General features: G+C 40.2%; 1 protein-coding gene across 2 annotated transcripts; it reads left to right on the forward strand.

The window, feature by feature from the left end:
* The first annotated feature begins 340 nt into the window (after positions 1-340).
* On the forward strand, positions 341-19,684 carry cep85l (centrosomal protein 85L). Of its 2 annotated transcripts, XM_085382900.1 has the most exons (12): positions 341-729; positions 2,556-3,370; positions 5,463-5,548; positions 7,535-7,652; positions 7,743-7,910; positions 8,022-8,174; positions 9,112-9,266; positions 10,601-10,718; positions 10,798-10,848; positions 11,648-11,755; positions 15,275-15,452; positions 18,434-19,684. In XM_085382900.1, exons 1-12 carry the CDS (start codon positions 684-686, stop codon positions 18,598-18,600), a joined length of 2,163 nt encoding a protein of 720 aa, XP_085239026.1. In that variant the 5' UTR covers positions 341-683; the 3' UTR covers positions 18,601-19,684. The 2 variants fall into 2 exon arrangements, with proteins under 2 accessions (XP_085239026.1, XP_085239027.1); XM_085382901.1 differs by lacking the exon at positions 11,648-11,755.
* The last annotated feature ends 4,023 nt before the right edge of the window (positions 19,685-23,707 follow it).

Here is a 23,707-nt window from a genome sequence, read left to right on the forward strand (position 1 = left end):
TGACATAAGGGAATGCAACATATTTCTCTTCTTGTGGTTTCCAAAAAACAATTTTTAAAGAGGCTTTAAACATGACATTTTTCTACTTAATTTACTCGTGTGTGCCATCCAGTCCAGAGGGAAATACCTCATAATCAGAATCGTGTTTATTGGCCACTCGGATGGTGCGTTCAAGGCGCCATCCGGGTGGCAGAAAACCACGGGTTAGAAAAGGGGCGATATTTGGCACTAATGGCTTGTCATACATGCGATCGGGAATTAAAGAGAACAGGCGCTGCCGTAAAGGTGACTGTAGAAGCGCAAGAAATTTGACCGCGGTTTGTCACCCTAGCAATTTGTAGGCTGACTGAAAGCACGAGACTTCTCACGTTATTTGCACATTTTTGTTGAATAATTTCGTTACTGTGCCAGGAACGGTTTCAGCCCAGCCGAAGAATTACTATGAGGCGCATGCGGGTGTCGGAGGAAGAGATTACTGGGTGCACTTCCACTCATGGTTAACCCAGAACGGCCTCGTTTACTGGAAGTATGCATATATGACAGCTTTGCTGCTGGAGACTGTCGCGTCTTGAACGTCTTGCTTTTATTCTCCTTTGTCATCTTAGTGAGCTTAACGTGATTTTCCCTACTCTGATATAAAAAGACCTTTATTTAAAAAATGCGATGCAGAAGTGATTTTGAAGATGGATCCAATCATTTCTAATTTAAAGATGGAATCTAATAAAACAGGTAAGGAGCTTTGGAAATACATGATAGCCAAGTAAGGAGCTGGTTCCGTTTCATCTGCAGTGCTGTGTCCTTGTTAAATCCTTTAACATATCGAGTATACGGCACGGTTGGTTCCGTTGTTACCGAGCTAGAAGTCATCCGTGGCTTTTATTTTTTAGCACAGACATCTGATGCCACAGCATAGTCCATTTAGTAATATTCTTCAAATATTTGATCGTATGTTTTAAAATACATGTAAACACGCTGTATAGTTTATCGTTAAATGACCGTTATATTAAACAATTCTCATGGTAAATTTTTTGAAGTAGCCTGAATAACAAGCGTTATTACTGTACATAATTTAGTCATATTGTGAAAACAAAGAGTTCTTAAGGTATCAGATAAATATAATATACATCACATCGGGGCTCTACTCTGGGCCAAGAGTCAAACTTTTAGAAGTTGTGAAAGAAAATTAAGATTACCCACAAACTGAATATGGACAGGATTTACTACAGTAGCTGAAGAATCCACTGGAAAAGGCACAAATGAGACTATTTCGCCTCTGGTTCGCTCTGTTTGTGCCCACGCTCACGCAGCACTCGGCAGAGATCCCGCCCCCCAGCTAAACACCCGACCAATGTTAGTATGAAAATAAGCCGGAGTCGGGTTACTCAGTAGGCAGGGCAGAGCAAACTGAAGCAGCATATCTCTGTCGTCCAAATCACAGCGACTCGTGAGATAAATAACAAGTAAAAATATATCTATATTTGTACAATCAGTGGGAGACACTTCCACTGCTGTTCTTACAGATTTAGTCTGGTAGAGAAGTGTTTCTCTCTGTCAGCCTGTCTGCTGCACAGAGCCTACTGGAGGACCCCGACACAAAGCCCCGCCGAGCTTTCAACTGTGCACTCAACAGATTCATATTCTGATGTAATCACAGCGATTTTAGTAAAACTTATTCTCTTTCCACCCCAGCTTCCAGCAGCTCACAAAGGGAAAGTTAATGCTGTGTGATAGGTCCTGTCATCTCACCATGTTACAAAAAAGAAAGAGGAATTTGGTGGTCTTGGCCCATGACAAGTTCATAGCAAATATCTTGATTATGGATGAATCTGAGAAAGGACAGTGGAGCTGTGCTGTGCTCTGTGCACAGCTGTGGTGTGTTTGGATATTTTTGGACATCTCAGCACTGAAGTTTCCAGGTCAGCTCTGAGTTCAGTCTTCATTTGGCATCTCAAAGAAGTTGACAAAGGTGGAAAATGTCTTACTCTTTTAGCACACGCGCTTAAGTCTCTGAAAACCCTGGAAGATTATGGCGTAGGGTTAAAAGGAGTTTTGGGTTGCGTCGTAAGTTACAAGATAGATTTCCCAAGGAGCATATATGGTAAATGGTAATGATTCTTATATAGCTACTACTCTCCCCGGAGCACTCAAAGCGCTCTATACAACATACCACATTCACTGTCTTCAGTGCTTTTCAGTGCTTCCTAACTAACATTCACACACATTTATACTCCGATGGATGCAATGGAGAGCAACTTGGGGTTAGTATCTTGCCCAAGTGGCGTGCAGACTGGGGGAGCCATAGATTGAATCACTAGCCTTCTGATCAGTAGATGATCTGTTCTACCTCCTGAGCTACAGCCATCCATGCATTATACACAATCTTGTCACTGCGGTCTTTATGTAAATGGATACAGTACCTTTTTTCTTTTTTTTTTTTATGCTAAAACCCTTTCTTGAAGGGATTTTTTTTTTTTACAGTTCTCAATAAATATAGGTTGGTGTTGTTATTTGATCCTTCCCATATTTTTTCTTTAACCTTTTATATCTTTCCCTAGATGACTCCAGTTCCAGTACCACCCATCTGTATTCCCAGCCACTCTTGCAGCAGCACTTGGGCCAGGATAATGGCATTCCTACTGTCCATGTAAGGCCATTTGTTTCATCCTCACATAAAACCACTTTTAAAATGCCAGCTTCAAGCCACAGCACAAATTACTCGTACTGGTCTTCTCAGCAGCATGTGCCAGCCACATCTCATCTGGACCCACAAAGTTGTCTAGACACAAAGGACCATCAGTCTATCCGGAGGTGCTCCTCGCTTTCCAACTTATCATTAGGAACTGATACGTGCAATACTAGCACAGCAGGATATCGGTACAACCCAAATGCACAAGGATCCCTAGATAGAGTTCTACAGCATAGGCATAGAAGGGTACCTCAAGTTTCCGATGTCGACTTATATTTACCGCTACTTTCTCCCACAGCCTGCAGTAGCTTACTCCAGCACTCGCCAGGTGCCAGCACAGGTTACCAGTACAACAATTGCAGGCTATCCACTGGTTTGGAGGCAGATATGTCCCTTTTCTCACCTCTGTCTTCACCAGTGAAACAATACATGGACTACAGTATTTATCAACCCATCTCATACAACCAAATGGACTCTCCACTGGGTCATCAGACTAATAGAACGTCCCCAGTTCAACTTGAAGCACGCACCCAGATGTGGCTGACTGAGCACATGGAGCACAGGCTCAAAGGAAAGTGTGGAGGTGAACTTGGTCATAACAGTGATACTGGAACAGAGGGCTGCGGTGGAGATGAGCAGTCACTATGGCAACAGCGACATCAATGTGATCCAGGGCTTAAACAGGTGAGTGGGGTTTTACAGCTATCATATAAAAGTGAAAATAAACATAGAAACGAGGAAAGTGAAAAAGTATGGAAATAAAAAGACCACGACTTGATCCTGTGTAGGTAAATATGCTCATAGATTGAGAAAGGATGATTTAGGACACAGCAACCCTATTATTCAGAGAGGTAGTTACTTGTGGTTTGATCACTGTCTTTCTATGGCTTTCAAATATGTCTTGTCTTTAATCTCACCAAGCAGCTGCTGTTGGCTACCCCTCCCTGAGTCTGGTTTTGACAGAGGTCTTAGGTTGGGGGCAATGAACTTCTCCCTGTTAACATCATAACATGTAGCTCTCTATTTAGAGATAAGGTTGGGTGTTGTTTTAGATGCAATTAGCAATAGTTCACAAATTACAATGTGTTACATTTCAGATGAATCTCATACATTTTGTTATTAGGTTTTTGGCTATATGAAAACGGTTTGCTTGTTAAGTCAACCCAAACCCTGCTGCTAACCTAAAACCTAGATTGGTCACCAATGACCCAATAGATATTTGTCCTCCCTGTAACTCCCTGTAACTGTAACCTTGGTAACACATTGTGAGACTGCTGGGGCAATCACACAGTCTCCAGTGTTTTAAAGTTTTTGTTTTACCGTACAGTACAACAAGCTGTTTTGAAATGATTGTTATGAACTGGCATAAAATAATACCAAATTAAATTCAGATGATTGGATATAAAATTCACCATGTTTGACAAAAACCAAACTCAAAAACCACAGTCAGCACAAACACCTCATACCAGTAATTATTTTTGCAGGCACTGGACATCTTGCAATCATTGTATTATAGTATTCTAGAGTTACAGTGGTGTGAAAAAGTGTTTGTCCCCTTTCTGATTGTCTATTTTTTTGGAAGGTTTGTGTCCCATTACATCGGGCGTAAAAGTAACATAGTATTTCAGAAAAGTAACATCATACCAACAGTATCAATCAATCATTCAATTTATTTATAAGCACTTTTAAAAACAACAGAGGTTGACCAAAGTGCTTTACATAGCAAAAGGGTAAAAACTAGAACAAACACACACAGAACAAACTGGAGCAAAGTTAACATTATCAATAAGACGAAAAACAGAACAGGTAAGACAGGTAGATGGCGAGCCACAAACATCGGCGCTATCTTGGATCTAACAGTGAAATATGGCGGTGGTAGTGTGATGGTGGGGTTGTTTTGGACAATATGGACTGCCAAAACATCCCGAAGCAGAATGTCCGGCCATCTGTTTGTGACCTCAGGCGTATTTGGGTATTTGGGTTCTGTAGCAGGACAATGATAGAAAACACATCAGCAAGCCCACTTCTGAATGGCTTAAAAACCCCCAAAATGAAGTCAAAGTCTGACTGAGATGCTGTGGCATGAGCTTAAATAGGCGATTCATGTTCAATAACCCTTCATTGTGAATGAATTCCTGCAAAGATGAGTGGGCAAAAATTCCTCCACAGCGCTGTAAAAGACTCATTGCCAGTTATCGAAAAAGGCTTGATTGCAGTTGTTGCTGCTAATAGTGGCCCAACAAGTTAGGGTTAGTTTAGGGGTGATTTCACTTTTTCACACAGGGCCATGTAGGTTTAGATTTTTTCCCCCATTAATAATAAACTTCTTCATTTAGAAACTGCATTTTGTGCTTATTTGTTTTGTCTTTGTCTAATATTTAAATTTGTTTGATGATCTGAAACATTTAAGTGTGACAAACATACAGAAGTTAGGAAATCAGGAAAAGTGTATTTTTTTCACATCACTGTAAATATAACGCCATCTGTCCAACAGGGAAAAGCAAATCTACACAAGAATGCACAAAAAATAATAAAGATGTTGCAATGACCCAGTTCAAGTCTGGACCTTAACGCAACTGAAATGCTCTGTCAGGACCCTAAGAGAACTACATGCTGCTGAATCATGAGGTGTACTTAGTTTTTCACTGGGCAGTCCTGTGAAAACTTTCTCTACTACATGATTATAACTGACTTCAACTAAGGCTTTTACATTATGTCATGATTTCGCTGTGTGCATAAATTAGATTTTGTCTTCTCCATATTTGTGTGTTACCAGATGCTGAGAGGGACCTCCCTGCCTGTCAACAATCTGGTTAAGGTAAAAGAGGATCTACTGAGACAAAGAGAGCAACAGATAAATAGGTACTGAAAGCCAAACAGACAGATATTTTAGTTGCCCTATATGGGTGTGTGTGTGTGTGTGTGTTTGCATGCAGATGCATGCATATATACATTTAGAGTAGGGGTAACACTACCCACTTTCAGGTTGGGGGTCTGACTCCCGACCAGAGCGTCTGTCTCCAGTAAGGATCCCCAGACCAGATCCCCTCATGCCTACCTTGGATAGGGATATGAGCAAGAAAGAGATAATTGAAGCCATACCAGCTCGAACGTTGTCTAGATAACCAAGGTTGGCATGAGGTGTTGAGGAACCAGGACACACTGATGAGAAGTGGGCTACTAGAACAAGAAGGCATAAATTGTAAATGGCCTATATTTATATAGCGCTTTACTAGTCCCTAAGGACCCCAAAACGCTTCACACATCCAGTCATCCACCCATTCACACACACATTCACACACTGGTGATGGCAAGCTACATTGTAGCCACAGCCACCCTGTGGCGCACTGACAGAGGCATAAGTCAACAAGGGATGAAAACAGGGAGCTGTTGGAATTATACTATGCAAATAACCCCGGCGGAGGAGGTTACATGAAGAGGATGTGGAATCTATGGGATCGTTGATACCCAACATCCAGACTGACAACGAAACAACTCAGTGTTTCGTTGTCAGTTTCGTCATTTCGCTCAGTGTTCCAACATTCGGAAGAAGCGATTGTACCCTCTGAAGGTGTACTCGAAGATGTGAATGCAGCATTACTGATAATCCCTAGTGCAACCATCACTGAATCTAATCATCTGATCTACACGACGGCAGCAGTGATGCTTGGCTGTAAGGTGAACAGCCTCAAGGAGCACTAGCCTCCATGTAGAAGGACACTAGAGGCCAAACTCAAGGCACTGAAAAGGGAAGTTAGCCAAAAATCAGAGTTGCAGCTAGGTTAAGTGCAGCAAGCTGTCCATACCTGAGCCCTTAAAGCTGCCAAGAAAAGACCCACAGCCTGTACTCAGTGTACTCTTTGAAAAATATAAGAACAGTCCACCAATACCTATACTTATCTCAAACTAAATATGTGAAAGTTATTGTGGAACAAGCTGCGATCAGTTGCAACTGTGTATATTGTTATTCACCCAGGCTTACACTTGTTGATTTGACTTGTTTTGTTTTCCTGCTTTCACTCCATTAGCATTGGAAATATAAAACTTGTGTTAGTTTACAGAGTTTTAAGTAAAAAGTGAAGATGGTGGTAGCAAATAAGGAGTTGTGTATTTGATAAGAGAAGAACAACAAATAAAAACACCAGCTACAACTACCGCTTTGTGGCAGAGAATCATGGCCTTAGATGTGGATATTGTGATTCCTGTGCCTGCTGTTTGAGATTTGACTACAAACCACACCAGTGCATCCTGAAGGTTGTCAAAGGAGCTTGCAAAGAAAAGCGTCTGGACTTCTTTAAGTTGCTTGAAGACGTTTCACCTCTCATCCGAGAAGCTTCTTCAGTTCTAAGGTCAAGGACTCCCCACCATTTGACCTTAGAACTGAAGAAGCTTCTCGGATGAGAGGTGAAACGTCTTCAAGCACCTTAAAGAAGTCCAGACGCTTTTCTTTACAAGCTCCTTTGACTACAATGACCTGGATGACTGAGAACCTTCACAGACATCCTGAAGGTTACAAAAGCAAAATTCTAACCTTTTACATGTACAACTTTGATGTTGTTTTTTATTTTTTATTGGAAAAGTCTTGTTACTTTGAAGTATAAAAAGGCTTGCGAAAAATCCTAAAAACACACAACAATACTATGGTACACTGAAGTGTTCCAAACATTGGTGCTTCTCTTTGTCACTACTTTCACTCTTCATCTGGCATGTTTGGGTATCTTTTGCAGATCCAAATTGTTCACCCTGTCAGTTCTCGAATAAACTTTATTTTAGTCATTTATTTATTGCATATGGAAAAAACAATACAGGTGGGAATCTTTGTAAGTAGGAACGAATTCTGTCTTTCAGACAAAAGCTACAGATCTTGCTACTACATGCGCGGATCAGAGATAATGAACAGAAAATACATCAGGTCTTAAAGAGCCAGAGAAGGTTGTTTGATGACTCTCACACCCGAAACATCCAGGTAATAAATGAACATTCATATCCAAATTTAATAACCACATAAAACATTTTTATAATTAAAGTTATAGCACAAGTTCTGGTCATCTTTAAGGACTCAACAATGAGAACTTCACGCAAGCAGCCACCTGATCAGTTGTCCTGTGATGAAGAACTTGTTAAGAAATTAGCTGTGGCTGAACTTGACACAATCCATTTCAGCAAAGTCTTCAAGCAAATTACTCAGAAATATTCAGAGGATATCAGAAAACTGGAGGAAAGGGTACAGTAATAATTAATATATATAACATTTTTTACTCTTTAAAGTGTACTTTACTCTTGAAAGTATAGTAACGTAAACATATGTTTGAATATGTATTTTCTTCATCCACAGATAAAAACGAGGGATCGCTACATCTGTAGTCTAAAAAAGAAGTTTCAGCGAGAGAACAACCAAAACCAAGAAAACCAGCAACGCATAGAGACACTGGAGAAATACCTTTCTGACCTGCCAACATTAGATGAAGTACAGGTCCAGGCCAACAGGGTAAACACATATATGAGCATACATACACCCTGAGGTGAGTCAGGTTGATCAGTCAGAGACATTTTTCATCCTAGAGACTTGGAAACTCTAAGCAAGTGGCGTTTCATATGGGACAGGGACTCCTCTGTCCTCCGAGCGTAGTGCAAATGGGTTTCTGCAGGACAGTTTTACAATATAATCCCTGAGTTTGTTTTATCCTGTTTGTTTTCACCATATACTCCTCTTTTCTTCTGCTCTCGACCCCTAGACTGGGTACAGTCTAAATATGTTCCTAAAACAAGATAAAATTTGTTGAGGTAGGCTAAGCCTACATTTAAGCTCTGTTTTTATTCAACATTACCTTCTCTGGGCAGTAAACAATTAATGTGCTGCATCACTTTTAAAGGAACAAGCAATGTGTAAAATTGTGTACACATTGCTTGTGTAACCCAGACTACTCCTAAAGATGGTCCACCAGCAGTGGACCTTTTGAACACGATAACTGGAGAAAAATGTCACCTAGGATTTTCAAATTAAAACCTAGGTGTATCTACTAAAACTCTTGGATGATTTTGAATATAAGTGAAGGTCAATTACCAAAAATGTATTTTCATACAGTCTTTCCATTTCAACCTTGTTCATCATTGACTTTATTTTTTATTTGCCTGTTGATATTAGATACTTTGTTTGCTCTCATTTAAATTAAACAATTTCTTGGAATTCCAATTCCACTATATTTAGAAGCCATTCCAGACTTTTCCCAAAACAATATTAGGTGATGTCATCAAGAAATAAATTATATTTTAATAATTTAGACATTTGTATGTTATTTATATAGAGTATAAACAGATTAAGGTCCAGGATTTAAAATTGTGAGACCCCATTTAGTCAGTCAGAGAGAGGATTAGGTTTTGTTCGTACTGCTCTACTATCTCACTGTGCATATTTCTATTTTCAGCAGGAGGAGGCACAGCAGAAATGCAAGAAACTGGAGAAAATAGTGTCTCACCTAAAAAAGAGCCTAGAGGAAGGATGTACTTTGATGAAGGACAAAGACATCGAGATGAAGATGCAGGCAAAGAGAGAGAAAGAATTGATTGCATCTGTACATAGGTATATTTATGTGTATATGATACGTTTGTGTGCAAATAAGGTACGTCGTTTCTCACAGATTTGTGAGGACTGTACTAAAATCAGAAAATATACAGTGCCTGATTTAAAATTGGTTCTTCAAGGTCATTTTCTCACTGCTGATATTTTTAGACAGCTCCCTGGATGTCGTCTTATTATTAGCTGTACTTGTGAATGTCTAAAGGATGATAGATATCTCCTGATTCATCACCATAGTGCAAAAATAATTCGTCTTTAATTTAGGAAAGATTCATATCTTAGCCTAGGTCATCAACAGTTGAAATGAGTTAAACAATTATTAAATTCAATTTTCCTTGCCTCTTTAAAGCGCTTCTTCAACAGAGCAAGGCATGTCCAAAATAGCATTACTAAACGTACAAGTTTTCTTTAGAGAGCATTATTAGATCAGTTTTGATAAAATAAGACAAGGGTTTGAGCTTACACTTTGGTTTAGACTTGAAGAAAAGATTTGTTGAATTTTGGGGCATTGAAAATAAAACTTTGGATCAAAAGAAAAGAATCCAAAGTTGGATTCCCTGTTCTTTTTAATAGTTTAAAAAATATCTTTTCATGGGGGGGTTAATGGTCTGTCCTCATCTGCACTTTGACACAGAAGTTGATATTTGTTGTTTTACACTAATATTTGTAATAAGGTTGCAGCATATATCCAAGCAGTCACAGTGAATAGTCTAAGGAGCATTCTAGAAGTATGTAAGCAAGCGTGGTGCAATCAGTCTTCATTTGCTCAAAAGACAATGTTGTAGAAGACGGAGCCAAATTGAAATTGGGTACACATTTTTACCCCTTAGTCGTAAAGCGCTGTTAGTGTATCGCTGTCACCCTATCAAGGTCAGAAGTCAATCTTGGGAATGCCATATCTCAAGAAGGAACTCACATAGGAATTTCACATTCAGCCTCTAGTGATGCATCTAGTAAAAATTTCAGAAGAGTTTAAATCCCAGTGAGCTTGAACTGAAAGTAAAGGTCAGATGGCAAATTTTCAGAAAACTGCCTGGGGCTTTCACATTTATACCATAGGTGAATCTGCTAGAAGGTCAGGGCGGTACCACTTGGAGCCACCTGTATTTGTAATTTTTATGGGTACAGTTCCAGAAGATTATGATCACATATGGTACATGCGCACTGGCAGATCTGAAGTATTTCCTGTCGTTAACTACACAGTTCACGTGCATTAACTGTAAACACACATCTTCATTTACTGTAAAGATGACACAAGTGATACTAAATGATCTATTTATGATATTCTTTTCATTTCATTCATGTCTCTGTTTTGTTCATGTCTTATTCTGGTAAAGTCTACAGCAAAAGGTGCAGCAGTGTTTGGATGATGGAGTGAGGCTACCTATGCAAGACTTGAAGCGGCTTGAAGTGGAAAACCGTCAGCTTATTAAGCAGCAAGATCACAGCAGCAAGGTAGCATTCTAAACACATTTATGCACATACACAAAACCCATGAAGAAGCCATTCACGTGTTGTGTCTGATCACCTCCAGCTGTTTAAGCATCAACGAGAACAGATTGAGAGACTGACCTCACAACTCATGGTAGGTTGTTATAAATCTACACCCTCACTGTACAATTCTTGTATATGCTGTATTTCTTTACATCTGATAATCAGGAGGACCACAGATGATCAGCAACACATGAGAATGAATTAAAATCACTCAGCAAAAGAGCTACTTTGTTTGAAAAATGTCGCCTGAAGAAACTTGTAATGAAGACAATTTGTGTTTTGTTTTTTTTAAATCCTCAGCCGTGAAAGGCTGATGCAGTGTTGTGGTCATCCTGCAAAACAGACACTGACCTCGACCTCACCCTACCAAAGCATTATCTGCAAACTTAGAAAACTGTATTGAGAAAAAAAAAAAAAATTTTCATTAAAGAAAATAATAATAATAATACCAGGCTAACTTCCTGCTGTTATTATTTGAGAACAGTTCCAAGCTTCAGTATAAGTGAGATTACATAACAGAAAGTTTTCCTGCTCAGGCATCAGTCATAAAATTTGAGATCCAAGTCTTTACTGTTTGATTTATTGCCAAAATCAGCTATGGTACCTCTCAGCCTGAAATTCACTTAATAATCGAGGGATGTGATAAATGGTTAGAGAGGCAAAGTTGAAATCATTTGGACATGTACAGTGGATGGATAGTGGATATACTGGGCAGTTGTGAATGAAGGCATCAGACAGGAGAAGACCTCATAGGCTCTTGGATCTAGTGAGATGGAGCTCATCCACTGTGACAAAGACTAAACACATTGAAAGAAGAAGACGATCAATGACTGTATATTATTTTTCTGTAGAAAACATAAGCTCATCTGTCACATTCTTTGTTTTGCTAGTCTACCAGCACAACACTGCAGAAGAAAAGAGGCCTTTCTCGTCAGCAATATTCTTACCTTCCAGAAAAGGGAAAAAGCCTGAATACACCCAGTACAGCCTTCCTTCAGGTATCTGTGGTGGAAGTATTAGCTTAATTCTTCTGCCTGTCTAATTGATTTTTGGTTAGTCATTGATAGGTGCTGAATCTCCTCTGCCCCAAACCTTTAGCCACAACTCAGATCATCACATGAGAGGAAAATTAAGCATATCATTTACTGAAATTACTTTAATTTTAGTCTTCAGATCATTTACTTATTAAACTTGATTCTCTACCAACAGCTTTATTTTTGAGATTAAGTTCTTTCCAACTATCAATGATATATGAACAGTGGTGGTGCTGTTACTCAAAGTAATAATCCATTATTATATATTTCTCATTACTGTTTTAAAAAGTGTGGCAGTGTGTTACTTAATTACTCCCTGTAAAAACACTATTCAATTCAATTCAATTTTATTTATATAGCGCCAAATCACAACAATGTATCTATGAAGGCGCTCAAGGCGCTTCATAGATACAGAGAAAAACCCAACAATCATATGACCCCCTATGAGCAAGCACTTTGGCGACAGTGGGAAGGAAAAACATAACTAAGGGAGGAATCAGGGTCACCTGGTCCAGCCCTAACTATATGCTTTAGTAAAAAGGAAAGTTTTAAGCCTAATCTTAAAAGTAGAGATAGTGTCTGTCTCCCGAATCCAAACTGGAAGCTGGTTCCACAGAAGAGGGGCCTGAAAACTGAAGGCTCTCCTTCCCATTCTACTTTTAAATACTCTAGGAACAACAAGTAGGCCTGCAGTGCGAGATCGAAGTGCTCTAATAGGGTGATATGGTACTACAAGGTTATTAAGATAAGATGGGGCCTGATTATTTAAAACCTTGTATGTGAGGAGCAGGATTTTGAATTGAATTGAATTTGTTTTATTACTTTTGCATTACTCCATAACATGGCCTAAAAGTTCAGAGTACCTGGCTGCCTTTGAGTCCCTAGGTGGGGTGCTTGAGGGTGCTGCTCCTGGGGACTCTCTCATTACTGGGAGACTTCAACACTCATGTGGGCAGTGACAGTGAGACCTGGACGGCCGTGGCTGGAAAAACCGGCCTGCCAGATCTGAAATCAAGCAGTGTTTTGTTATTGGACTTCTGTGCAAACCACAGTAACAAAAACCTTGTTCAAACATAAGGGTGTCCATAAGTGCTCATGGCACCAGGACACCCTAGGCCGCAGTTCATAAGATCAGTTTTGTAATTGTATCATCAGATCTGCAGAAGTATGTTCTGGACACTCGGGTGAAGCAAGGTGCTGAGCTGTCAACTGATCAACACCTTGTAGTAAGTTGTATCAGGTGGCGGGAGAGGATGTTCGACAGACCTGGGGCACCTAAATGGATATTGAGGGTAAGCTGGGAACGCCTGGCAGAGGCCCCCACCTGTGGGGTTGTCAACAGGAGACTGCGGACATTGAGTTCGAATGGACCTCATTGCTGACGCTGCTGCACTGAGCTGCGGCCGCAAGGTGGTTGGTGCCTGTCGTGGTGGTAACCCCCGAACCAGATGGTGGAGACCGGAGGTGAAGGAAACCATCAGGGTGAAGAAGTCCTATTGGGCTTGGTTAGCCTGTGGGACTTCAGAGGCAGCCTATAGGTACAGACAGGTCAAGTGGAACGTGGCTCGGGCATTAATTGAAGCAAAAATTCAGTTGTGGGAGGAGTTCGGAGAGGACATGGAGGAAGACTTTCTTCTTCAAAGACCTCCTTAATCCCACTAGGACATCTTCTGTAGAGGAAGCAGAGTCTGGGGACGAGGGGGATGACTCATCCATCACTGGTGTAAGGTCACTGAAGTTAAACAACTCCTTGTTGCTGTAGCTCAGGTGGTTGAGCAGGTCACTTTCTAATCGGAAGGTTTGTAGTTAAATCCCCTTCTACTCTCATCTGCATGTCAAATATCCTTAGGCACGATACTTAACCCCAAGTTGCTCTCCAGTGCATCCATCGGAGTATGAGTACGAGTGAATGTTATATGGAAAGCTCTTGGAGCATAGAAAAAATAGCTTGTACGAATGGGTGTGAATGGGCGAATGAGGCAAGTTGTGTAAAACACTTTGAGTGCTCAGAGTAGAAAAGCGCTATATAAGAACTAGTCCATTTACCATTCCTTGGTGGCAGGGCCCCTCGGGTGTTGTAGGGCTGTCAGGGGCGGTACCTCTGGATTGGCAGACCAGCTGGTGGTTCCCATCATCATGAAGGGGGACCAGAGGGTCTGTTCCAACTATAGGGGGATCACACTCTTCAGCCTCCCCAGCAAAGTCTATGCCAGGGTGCTGAAAAAGAGAGTCTATCCGTTAGTCGAATACAGGAGGAACAATACGGTTTTCGTCCTGGTTGCAGAACACTAGACCAGTTCTTTACCCTTTCAAGGATACTTGAGGGTTAATGGGAGTTTGCCCAACCAGTCTACATGCCTTTTGTGGACTTAGAGAAGACATTCGACCATGTCCCTTGGAGTATTCTGTGGGAGGTCTTTCGGAAGTATGGGGTGTCTGGCCATTCGATCTTTATACAACTGTTGCAAGAGCAGTGGGAGTGGCCGTTATTTAATCCTCACTGGATCATTGTCTTGAATAAGTTAGTGCAACTCACCTCCAACCCTTGAGTTAATATTTCAGCTTGCCTGTGAGAGAGATGCCAGTCTGTATTTTCACTGTGCTCAGGTTTGCTTGGAGAATCCCCTATGGTGAACAGTCTTTGTGTGGGTTTGAGAGAGAGTCTGGAAACAGTTGGAAAGTGGGGAGAGCTATAGTGGAGTGAACTGTTCTGATAATCCATCATGTTGAACCAGCAGCGAGACCCTGAATTTCAATAGGTAAAAAAGGCACCGATGAGCAGTGCTGCAGGCTCCGTCTTTGTCTGTTCACATTTAAATGATGTACATCTAAGCATGAACAGACGTGTATATTCTACATGACTGTGGCTTTCACTTTGTAGTCTCTGTGTGCTGGATTTTATTTGGATTACATTTGTGCTTTTGTGTTCATACCTAAATACTGAGAGAAAAAATGTGTGTCTGCATAATATGTTTGAAATGCAAAAGTAATGTGAAGAGTAGTATAACAAATTACATTCTTATGGGAGTAATAAAAATAATTAAGTGCAGTACTTCTTAAAAGTAATGCATGACTTCCAAGAAAAGTGTTTTGTGTAATATGTGTAACACATTACTTTTCTGAGTAATGACCAATAAACAGGGGAAATGCCTCCAACATACACAAATCTGTGATCCCACAGCATGCAGTTAGTTTGCATGAATGTAATTTCTTTGATATGCTGCTTAAAGATTGTGGTTACTTTCAAAGTGAGCCAGTGAGAACCCAATGAGAATCGCTATTGAAATCAGAATTGCTAAATTGGCATTAATTCCCATCCCTAGCTGTCAGTGCATGTTAAATAGGAGAAAAAAATAGCACTCATGCTAGATTGAAAGTTGCAGTGATCCCTGAGAGGTGGGTTTTCTGATACATGGGAACATGTTGTTCCAAGATATTTAAAAAAAAATTTCTTTTTTCTTTTTTTTTTTCACTGACAAGCAGCAGGTGATGGACGAAGGGTTGCTGGTGTCTTCTTTAGCCCATGTGGAAATTCCAGAAGTGGACCAGCTGCTGAAAGAGATGTCCCTTTGTCTACTGGACCTCCAGGGTCTCTGCAGCATCTTGGCTCAGAGAGCGCAGGGGAAAGAGCCCAACCTGTCTTTGCTTCTAGGAATGACATGTATGTAGGCATACATTTTATACTTATTTATACTTATTCTTTATGTATCACTTGTAACCTACTGTAGTTAGAGGGCGAACACAAATACAGACATTTATGATTTTTTTGATACAAATAAGATTTGTAGCATTTGTAAAAAAAAATATATATATTTTTTTATTTTAGTCACCTAGTAATCAGTTAGCAGTTTTCTTTGTGCGCATGTAAAATTCCTGGAATAGGGCTCTCAAACTCATTTTCGGAGCTGTTGATTTAATTTTAAATCCCATTCCAAGATTTCAGTTGTCAGCTGTCTGGAGCCAACAACAACGACAATAGCTGCTGATTATAAGCTAACATTATACCCACTAATGTCCTAAAAATCACAAGAGTTTATTCAATAACTGTCAGAGTTCAATAATGTCAGCTCAAATTCAAAGAAAGCTTTGGTAATGCCGGAAAGGAAGAGCTAACAACTACAAAAACAGTGCTTAGCGATACTGAGGTGATACTGTTGGTGTCATCTGACAGAAGTGAGTTTCACTGACTCATGGATCTGAATCAGACTCAAAATTTTACAGCCTCTTCCAGAGTAAAATACATGTGGATGGTTCTTACTTAACGTATTGACAGCTGAGGTAAAGTGAGGTTGTTAAAGCGTATCACTTTAATGTTTACTAACTTAAAATAAATAAATGGTAATAAACAGCTGCAAAAACTATTTTATAATTATCTGATTAATTACACAGGTTTGCAACCAAAAATCTGCATAGGGTTTTTTGACTGTTTCTTGTAGATTTTTACTCACTGAAACCAGGAAAAATGTTTTTAAAATTCCATCACGTCAGGTTTTCTTGCAAAACTCATGTTTTTAAGTTTAATTAAGCATACAATTTCCCTTTTTAAACTGAAATCTGGTATCCTATATTTGAGTTAAAAAAAAAACATATCCACTAATGATTTCTTACATGAATTTAATATATATTCTAAGAGCGAAAGCGTGTTCAGAGAAGCATCAATGTTTTTTGCAAAACATGAGGAGATGGAGATCATTTTTTGATTCAACACCCTAAAAACATAAAATTTACCAAAAGTATCCCATGCTACGGAAGTATGGAAGAGGATTAAGAAGATAGTGAGTATGTCTTTTTTTTTTTCTTCTTTTCCAGAATTCTTTTAAAAAAGTCAGAATTCTGACTTTTTTCTCAGAATTTTTTTTTCTCATGATTCTCAGAATTCTGGAAACGAAGAAAAAAAAGTGGCCTTAATCCTCTTCCGTACTACGCAGCTGATTTTCTTTCTGTTTTTCTTTTTTCTGGAGACCTGTGTTATCAGAAACCTTTGAACTTCAACAACATATCTCAGGGCATTGAAATATCTTTTTTTTTCTATCAAACACAAAATCATTATTTATAACTTGGATGAACAAAACTAGCTGTGACCCAACTTTTTTTTTCTTAGTGTTCCCCACACACAGATTTTAAGATTTACGTATATAAACAGATGCTAGCCCCAGACTACAACATCATCCTTCTGAACTTTTTAGGTTATTTATGAAAGATTGTCTTCCTCACATCTGACCTACCCCACAAAAAGATTATAAATCTGTGGAAACCACTCAGAGCTGTGTTTGACTCATCATGAAATCAAACTTCTTCACCTTCTGTTTGCACAAGTGGTTTTCTTGCAGTAGACGTAAATCCACATATGATGTCCCTATGTTTAATATTTTGTGCCTGATTTCCAAATCCACAGATATTCCAGCTAACAAATGTATTTGTTAACATGACTAATAGGAAAGTTAGAAATGATTATGCATAAAAGTGGATAGTCATTTCTAACTTTCCTTTCCCCCGATAGAGAAGAAATGTAACAATAAACATGCTTAAACATATAAAATAAGATAAGTTCTCACTTGCTGGACCATCAGCTGTCTGTTGAAGCCACTGGATGGGACCTCACTGTGGCAAACTTCAGAGCAATACACCAGTAAGGACCACAGGTAGCTTACAGTTGAATTCATTTCAATTCAGTTTTATTTATAAAGCACCAAATCACAACAACAGTCGCCTCAAGGTGCTTTATATTGTAAGGTAGACCTTACAATAATACATACAGAGGAAAACCCAACAATGATATGATTCCTATATGTCTGCATGCAGCAGGGACCTACCAAGCACAATAACTCGCACTGGTAATATGTTAGTAGGAGTCACAGCCAACTCACATGAAGAAAGCACCAATCGTGTAACTCATGGCTCTGTGAGCAACACGCAAGGCTGTCTGCATTGGCTGGAGAGAACTCACTCGCCATCCTCTTCCATTAGGCGCCATAGGAAGGTTGCATCAAGCATGTGACCTCATGAACCGCGAGCAAGCATCACACCCAACTTACAGCTGAGTTTTCTTTTTTTGTTTTACAAAGCACTGAGTGTTTAACCCGTGACATCGTGAGCAACACATTGTTCTAAACTCACTCGCCAGGCAGCCAGTGCATCACAAATTTTGGGCCATTCACTCTAGCTAGCGGTCAGCACAGCCTGGGCGGAGTCCTATTTAAAAGGGCCTTGACACAGCAAGGTCCCACCCAGCACGTAAACCATGAGCAATACGCAGGCAAGGGGTCACAGCCAGAAAGTCAACATATGCTTCCCATTAAACAGGCAGGTGGACTAAATACTGTAAACCAACTCAGTCGTAATACTGATGCAGACTCCCAACACTCTGCACAGCTGTGGGCGTGACCAGTCAAGCATAAGTGTCTTAAAGAAGTTTCCATGTGCCCTGATGCCCTAATCATGGAGTCATACCCCGAGTGTAGCGACAGTCTCAATGCGATAGAGCACAGTTGCACTGCATGAGAGACGTGTATGGTGCCTTCTGCCCTAATCATTTTCTTTTCAAGGCACTGCTTCACATTTCTTCATGCAGTCATAATCTGGCTCACTAAATATTGTCCTTGACTTTTTCATAACATTTTCTCCTTTGTTTTCTCTGTTCAGCGCTGACCTTTTCAGCAGAGGACAGTGACTGCAAAGTGGTGGCAGTGGAAGACAAGTTAAGGTTAAAGCTACTGGAAGTTGGCCAGCTGAGGAAAGACATCGATGCGCTGAGGAAAAGCATCTCAGACTGCTACGATCAGTTTATGGGTGACTGCATTTCTCAGTGACTTCCTTTCACATTCTGTACTTCGCAGAGAAAGAATGCAAAATGATACTTGTATGATTGCTGTGTAGTAACTGACATCTCCCTTTGGAGCTGAGTGGACAGCACGCTCACATATATATGGGACAACCCCAAACTTCCTGTCAAAAAGTATCCAGGTGGAGCATGTTAATGAACAAGGACAATGTTTGTTAATGTTTTCCTAAACTGTTTAATAAGCTTTTAAAAAATCAGTTTTGAGGATCCGCTAATTTGGAAAAACAGCTGCTTGGAAAGACACTGGGATCCCAAAGGCCCATCTGTATAGTTTCTCCAGCAGTCAGCTAATCGTGTTGCTGCTGCTGGATGCAACTTGTATTTTAATACATGGCAGGAGCTCTCTGATGTCAGGTCAATAAAGAGAGATCGTACGAAGGAACTGAATGTAATTGAGTTATTTTAAACATGTGTTAAAGAGAGTATATACAAATATAAAGCAAGCTGCACACTGAGATAAAGTAAGGGGACAATATTTAAGTAAGTATATAACAGTAATTCTTGTATTGCACTTAAAGTATGAAAAGAATATTATTGTCCCCCTGAAAGCACTGAGTAGGTGATCGGTTCCATTTGTTTGTCTGTTTGTTAGCAGTCTAGCATCTGATGATAGACACCAACAGCTCGAGCTGATTGAAAGCAAGAACAAAAAGGTGACATCAAATGTCCAAATCAGTAAAACTTTATGTCACTCACAATTTTTAAAGATTGTTTTCAAACTTCACAACAACATACGAGGCCTTTGGGGACATGAGTACCTAAGCTGGCTAAGCATTTGACCTTGATCTTCATTTACGGTCAAAGTTGACCCTAAAGAAACAAATGAGACCGTATGAGCAGTATATGATATATATGAGGAGAGAACTGTACAACACACCTCCTATTTTTTTTTTCAGTACAATGGCATACAACATCACAACGATTCCATAATAGGTCTACATCATTATAATGTAATAAAAACATCATGAAACAGATTTAGTACGTGCTCTCTGAGTGATCTTGTTGAAATATATACTGCACTTGTGAATAAGGCAGATTATGGCAGGAAAGACGCAAATGTGCAAGCTTGTTGTGTGTGTATGTGTGTGATTAAACTGTCTGTTGATTGTTTCGATGTGCGGTCTTTATGAATCTCCATTTTCACAGCAGACAGTGACGCCCATGTGAGGATCTTCACTAGCACGGCCCTAGAAAATAGAAAAGTCACTTAGTGTCTCTTTGTTTGTTTTTTAATGAAAATATTAATCTATCACCATGGCTTCACAAAGAACTTACAAACGTGTTCGTTTCCTAGCATTAGCTTTCTTCTGTGTACAGGAAGCCTGTTTCACTCCTAATCTCTGATCTGTGAGTTTCACCCTGTGCCAACGGAGCCAATGCGGGTAAGTGGACTCGCCCAGACTGGCTGCTTTGGTGTTCAGGGCCTTGCCTGCCCTGATACGAAAAAACCTGAGAAGCCTTGCAGGTGAAATTGTATCAGTCACACCTGTTACACCTGCAGCACTTGTTATCTGGGATGTTTTTAGAGGCCTGGGCCCGTATCCCTAAAGATTCTGAGAATCCTCTCAGAGAGCTCCTAACTTAACCTAAAAATTCCTTGCCAGGAGTTTTAGCTTAGAAGTGATTCCAGAACATTTTCAGTGAACTCTGAGCAAGGAATGGATGGAAAATCCTATCTTAGTGAGGAGGTGTGGTTGACCCCGTTGCTAGGTATGAGTCATCATTTAAAAAGCCGTGATTGGTTGAACCTACAAGTTTGATGGAAATGAGCTTTTGGTGATAATGAGCAAAGGATGTACCCTCAAATCAATAAACATAATTATACACTCTAATCTTATGCTGACTGTAATTGTAAATAATATTTCACATTCAAGAAAATATCTGGAAAATGAATAGTAAGCTGTAGGGGTTATAGCCATTAGAATCTAAAATATGTGAAAACTTAAACTCATTACACCCTGTTCAAATAATGATTTGTGTCTTATTTGCTCATATTAATATCCTAGCTGACATATTTTGTACTTTCACTCCCATATGGACCCTGTTGAAAACAAGATGGCCTATCTCAAGGGGCTGTCCTTAATGAAGTAGAAATCACAACGTTACAAGTCCAGTGTGGTCTTAACGAGGGTAACACGGCTCAGCTTTTAGCAATGTCTGTGATTGCAGACCCAAGTCATCACTGCTGCATTGTTGCATTTTCCCGGATGCCAAATACCTCAGGGTTGTGATTACTTTCGTCTCCGGTGTAATAGTGTTGTGGCGTCGAGTTGGTGAAGTAATTGCATCTCTAAGGAGATCCACCACAAACATGATTCCTGCACAATCCAATCTGTAGCGTCTCAATAATTCCCTGTCATCCAGTGTTTGCAGGACATCTCTCCTGCCTCTTCTGTTGGCCATTTTGTGCAGCTGCTTAGGGGAACTCCTAAGCCACTAAAAGTCCTCTTCCCTGCTCTTAGCAGATCTCGCCTTAGGAGCCCTTTTAAGCGTTAGGAATCTTGAGGAATAGCTTTTATATTAACTGGGATTGTCATGTCACTTTTAGGGGAAATTCTAAGAAAACGTCATGACTCTGAGAATTTTCTTAGAATTTGGCCGCTAGGAGCCACTTTTTGCACAAAGATTCTTTAGGGATACGGGCCCTGGAGCCTGGGCCCCAAGGCTTACTTTAAAAGGTTAGAGTAACATGTACGAGCTGTTTGCATTAGAAAGAATAAAAAGTGAAAAGTTTATTAAGGCAATTTAGCAGGAGCAAAGAGTAATAATCCCAAACAAAGTAATCTCATCACAACTGGGTCAGAAAATGCACTTATCCCTGTGTAAAAACCAGCTGGAAGTATGATCTAAATCAATATCCTTCTGAATGAACCATCCAACACTGCAAAAAAAAGCAGATGAAAAGCCAAAAACTACAAAATCTCCACTGTATTTTCCACTGCGAACGTCTTAGCTCCTGTTGCCTGAACTGTTGATCTCACAGGGGGGTGCGTAGATATGGGGGATAGAAACAACTAGAAAAGCACAATGTATCACCACTTGCTGCACCTGTAGGAGACAAAACTGAAGACAACAGACACAGCACCCACAACACAAAACTTTATACACAAATAAGTGTGTGTGTGAGGTAGAGAGTGTGCCTGTGTCTTTGTCACAAATGTCATTGATAATGAGGGTGGGAAGCTGCAGCGACGCCCCCAGAAGCCTGAGGACACACATCCCAACAGGAAGACTGGACGTTACATCTTCTCACTCCGGGAACGTCTAATTACCTGATGTTCACCCACACCATTCTCTCTCTATCCTTCTGATTTACATGATTTACCACAAAGTTCAAACTTTGAAACGCCTTCATTACATTTTCTTTGTCATTCTTAACATAGAAAATTCCATCGTGTTTACACATTCAGGACACATGAACATGCATTTGAACTAATTCAGAGGAATACTTTCTTCTACTTCACCATTTATTTAATGCAACTTGTTTTTATTAAATCAAACGTCAGTCGGCCATTCGGAGATCAGTGACTCCAGTGTGTCACCCTCATCCTGCATATCCTGGGGCTGATATTATGATTTATTGTTATCATTGTTATTCTGTTTTCTGAATCATTATACTGGTTAAACTAAATTATTATTATTTTTTATGTATTTATATTTCACGGGTTTAACAGTCACAACACTCAAACATTAGCCGTCTGATCTTTAATCACATAAAAAGATCTCAGCTGTGATGGCGGGGTGGGCTTCACTCTCGACCTCACGTCAACTGACACAACAAAAGAGACATCCAGTTAGCCTTGGTCCAGGTGCCAGCACTTCCATCTGCCCCTGAGCGCTGGAGTGGTTAGACTGTAGGATTGCCTTAGTTAAACGTGAAGTTTGGGTTTCAAACAAGAAAAGAGAGGGGTGGAAATGAAACTTGTATAGAAGTCCACATGAAAGAAACTGTTCGACTTTCCTCCTATTAGTAGTTTCTAACAGAAAACACTGTGTCTGTGTGTTTAGCTAACCTCTGCACACAAGTATAAATCACTGTTTCCTAAATCTGCCCACCTGCCACCACATCACGCCTCCGACTCAGGCTGTCCCACTCCCTCACACCCACACTCCTGACACCGATGAGCCCCGATATCTGTAGGTGAGTTATTTTATGTCAAAAAACTGTAGCAGGCCCCTCTGGGAAATATATTTTCATTCTACACACTGTTTTGTATGCGGCTCAGGATGATCACGTACAGCATATTTATTGAGGACTGTGTTATCCTGGATATTAACACAGTTGTGGGTGTCCAGGGAGAAATGTGAAGGGTTGAGAGAGCAGCCCTGTAGCCAGCTGGGAGTTTGGTCACATCCTCACCAACACCTTCAGTGTTTTACTCTTAAGTGGTTGTTTTCATATTGTTAGGAAGGAAGAAAGCAAGGAAGTCCAAAATACAGTTGCAGGTAGAATCAGCCAGTCAACTTTCCTAGTCTGACTGTATCAAAGGCAGAAGTGTAACCAGGAAGTGCATAGATTTCTGCTGCTGTCTAGATGTTGTATTTTGCAGTGGAGAGCCCTTGTACACGGATCCTTTGGAGCTTTAGATGAACTGTAGCGGGTTAAAAGTCTCAGGGACCACAGAGTTTATGTGTGAGAACTTCAGGGCCACCGGCTTGACGTGATTCCCAGATGATGATAAATACTTTGATGTGTGTAGGACTTCTGCATGTGTTAAAAACTGAATACTTGTCATCACATATTGCCACTACATTGTTCTGTTTGTTGACGTTTGCAGATCTTGGTTTATTTTTCGCACTTCTCCGAGCTTTGAACAGTAAATTTGACACTGAATTTGTTGAGATGTCCACTCATAGGAGGGTTGGCACGTGACTGTTTTCCACTTGTGAATATGCTTTCTCGCTGCAGAACAATGAGCTTCATATTGTTTAGAAATGGGCTTGCAACTGTAGCCAGATTAATGGGCAGTAACACTTACTTTTATTAGATTAATACTGATGTTACCCAGAGGGTAAAGCAGGTCATTACTTAATGGCAGTGGTTGGTAATTCAATCCCTGGGTGCTACATATCGT

This window comes from Rhamphochromis longiceps, linkage group LG15 (assembly GCF_057381845.1).
Source record: "Rhamphochromis longiceps isolate RC_006_pf linkage group LG15, R_longiceps_female_GT1.1, whole genome shotgun sequence".
NCBI classification, from domain to species: Eukaryota; Metazoa; Chordata; class Actinopteri; order Cichliformes; family Cichlidae; genus Rhamphochromis; species Rhamphochromis longiceps.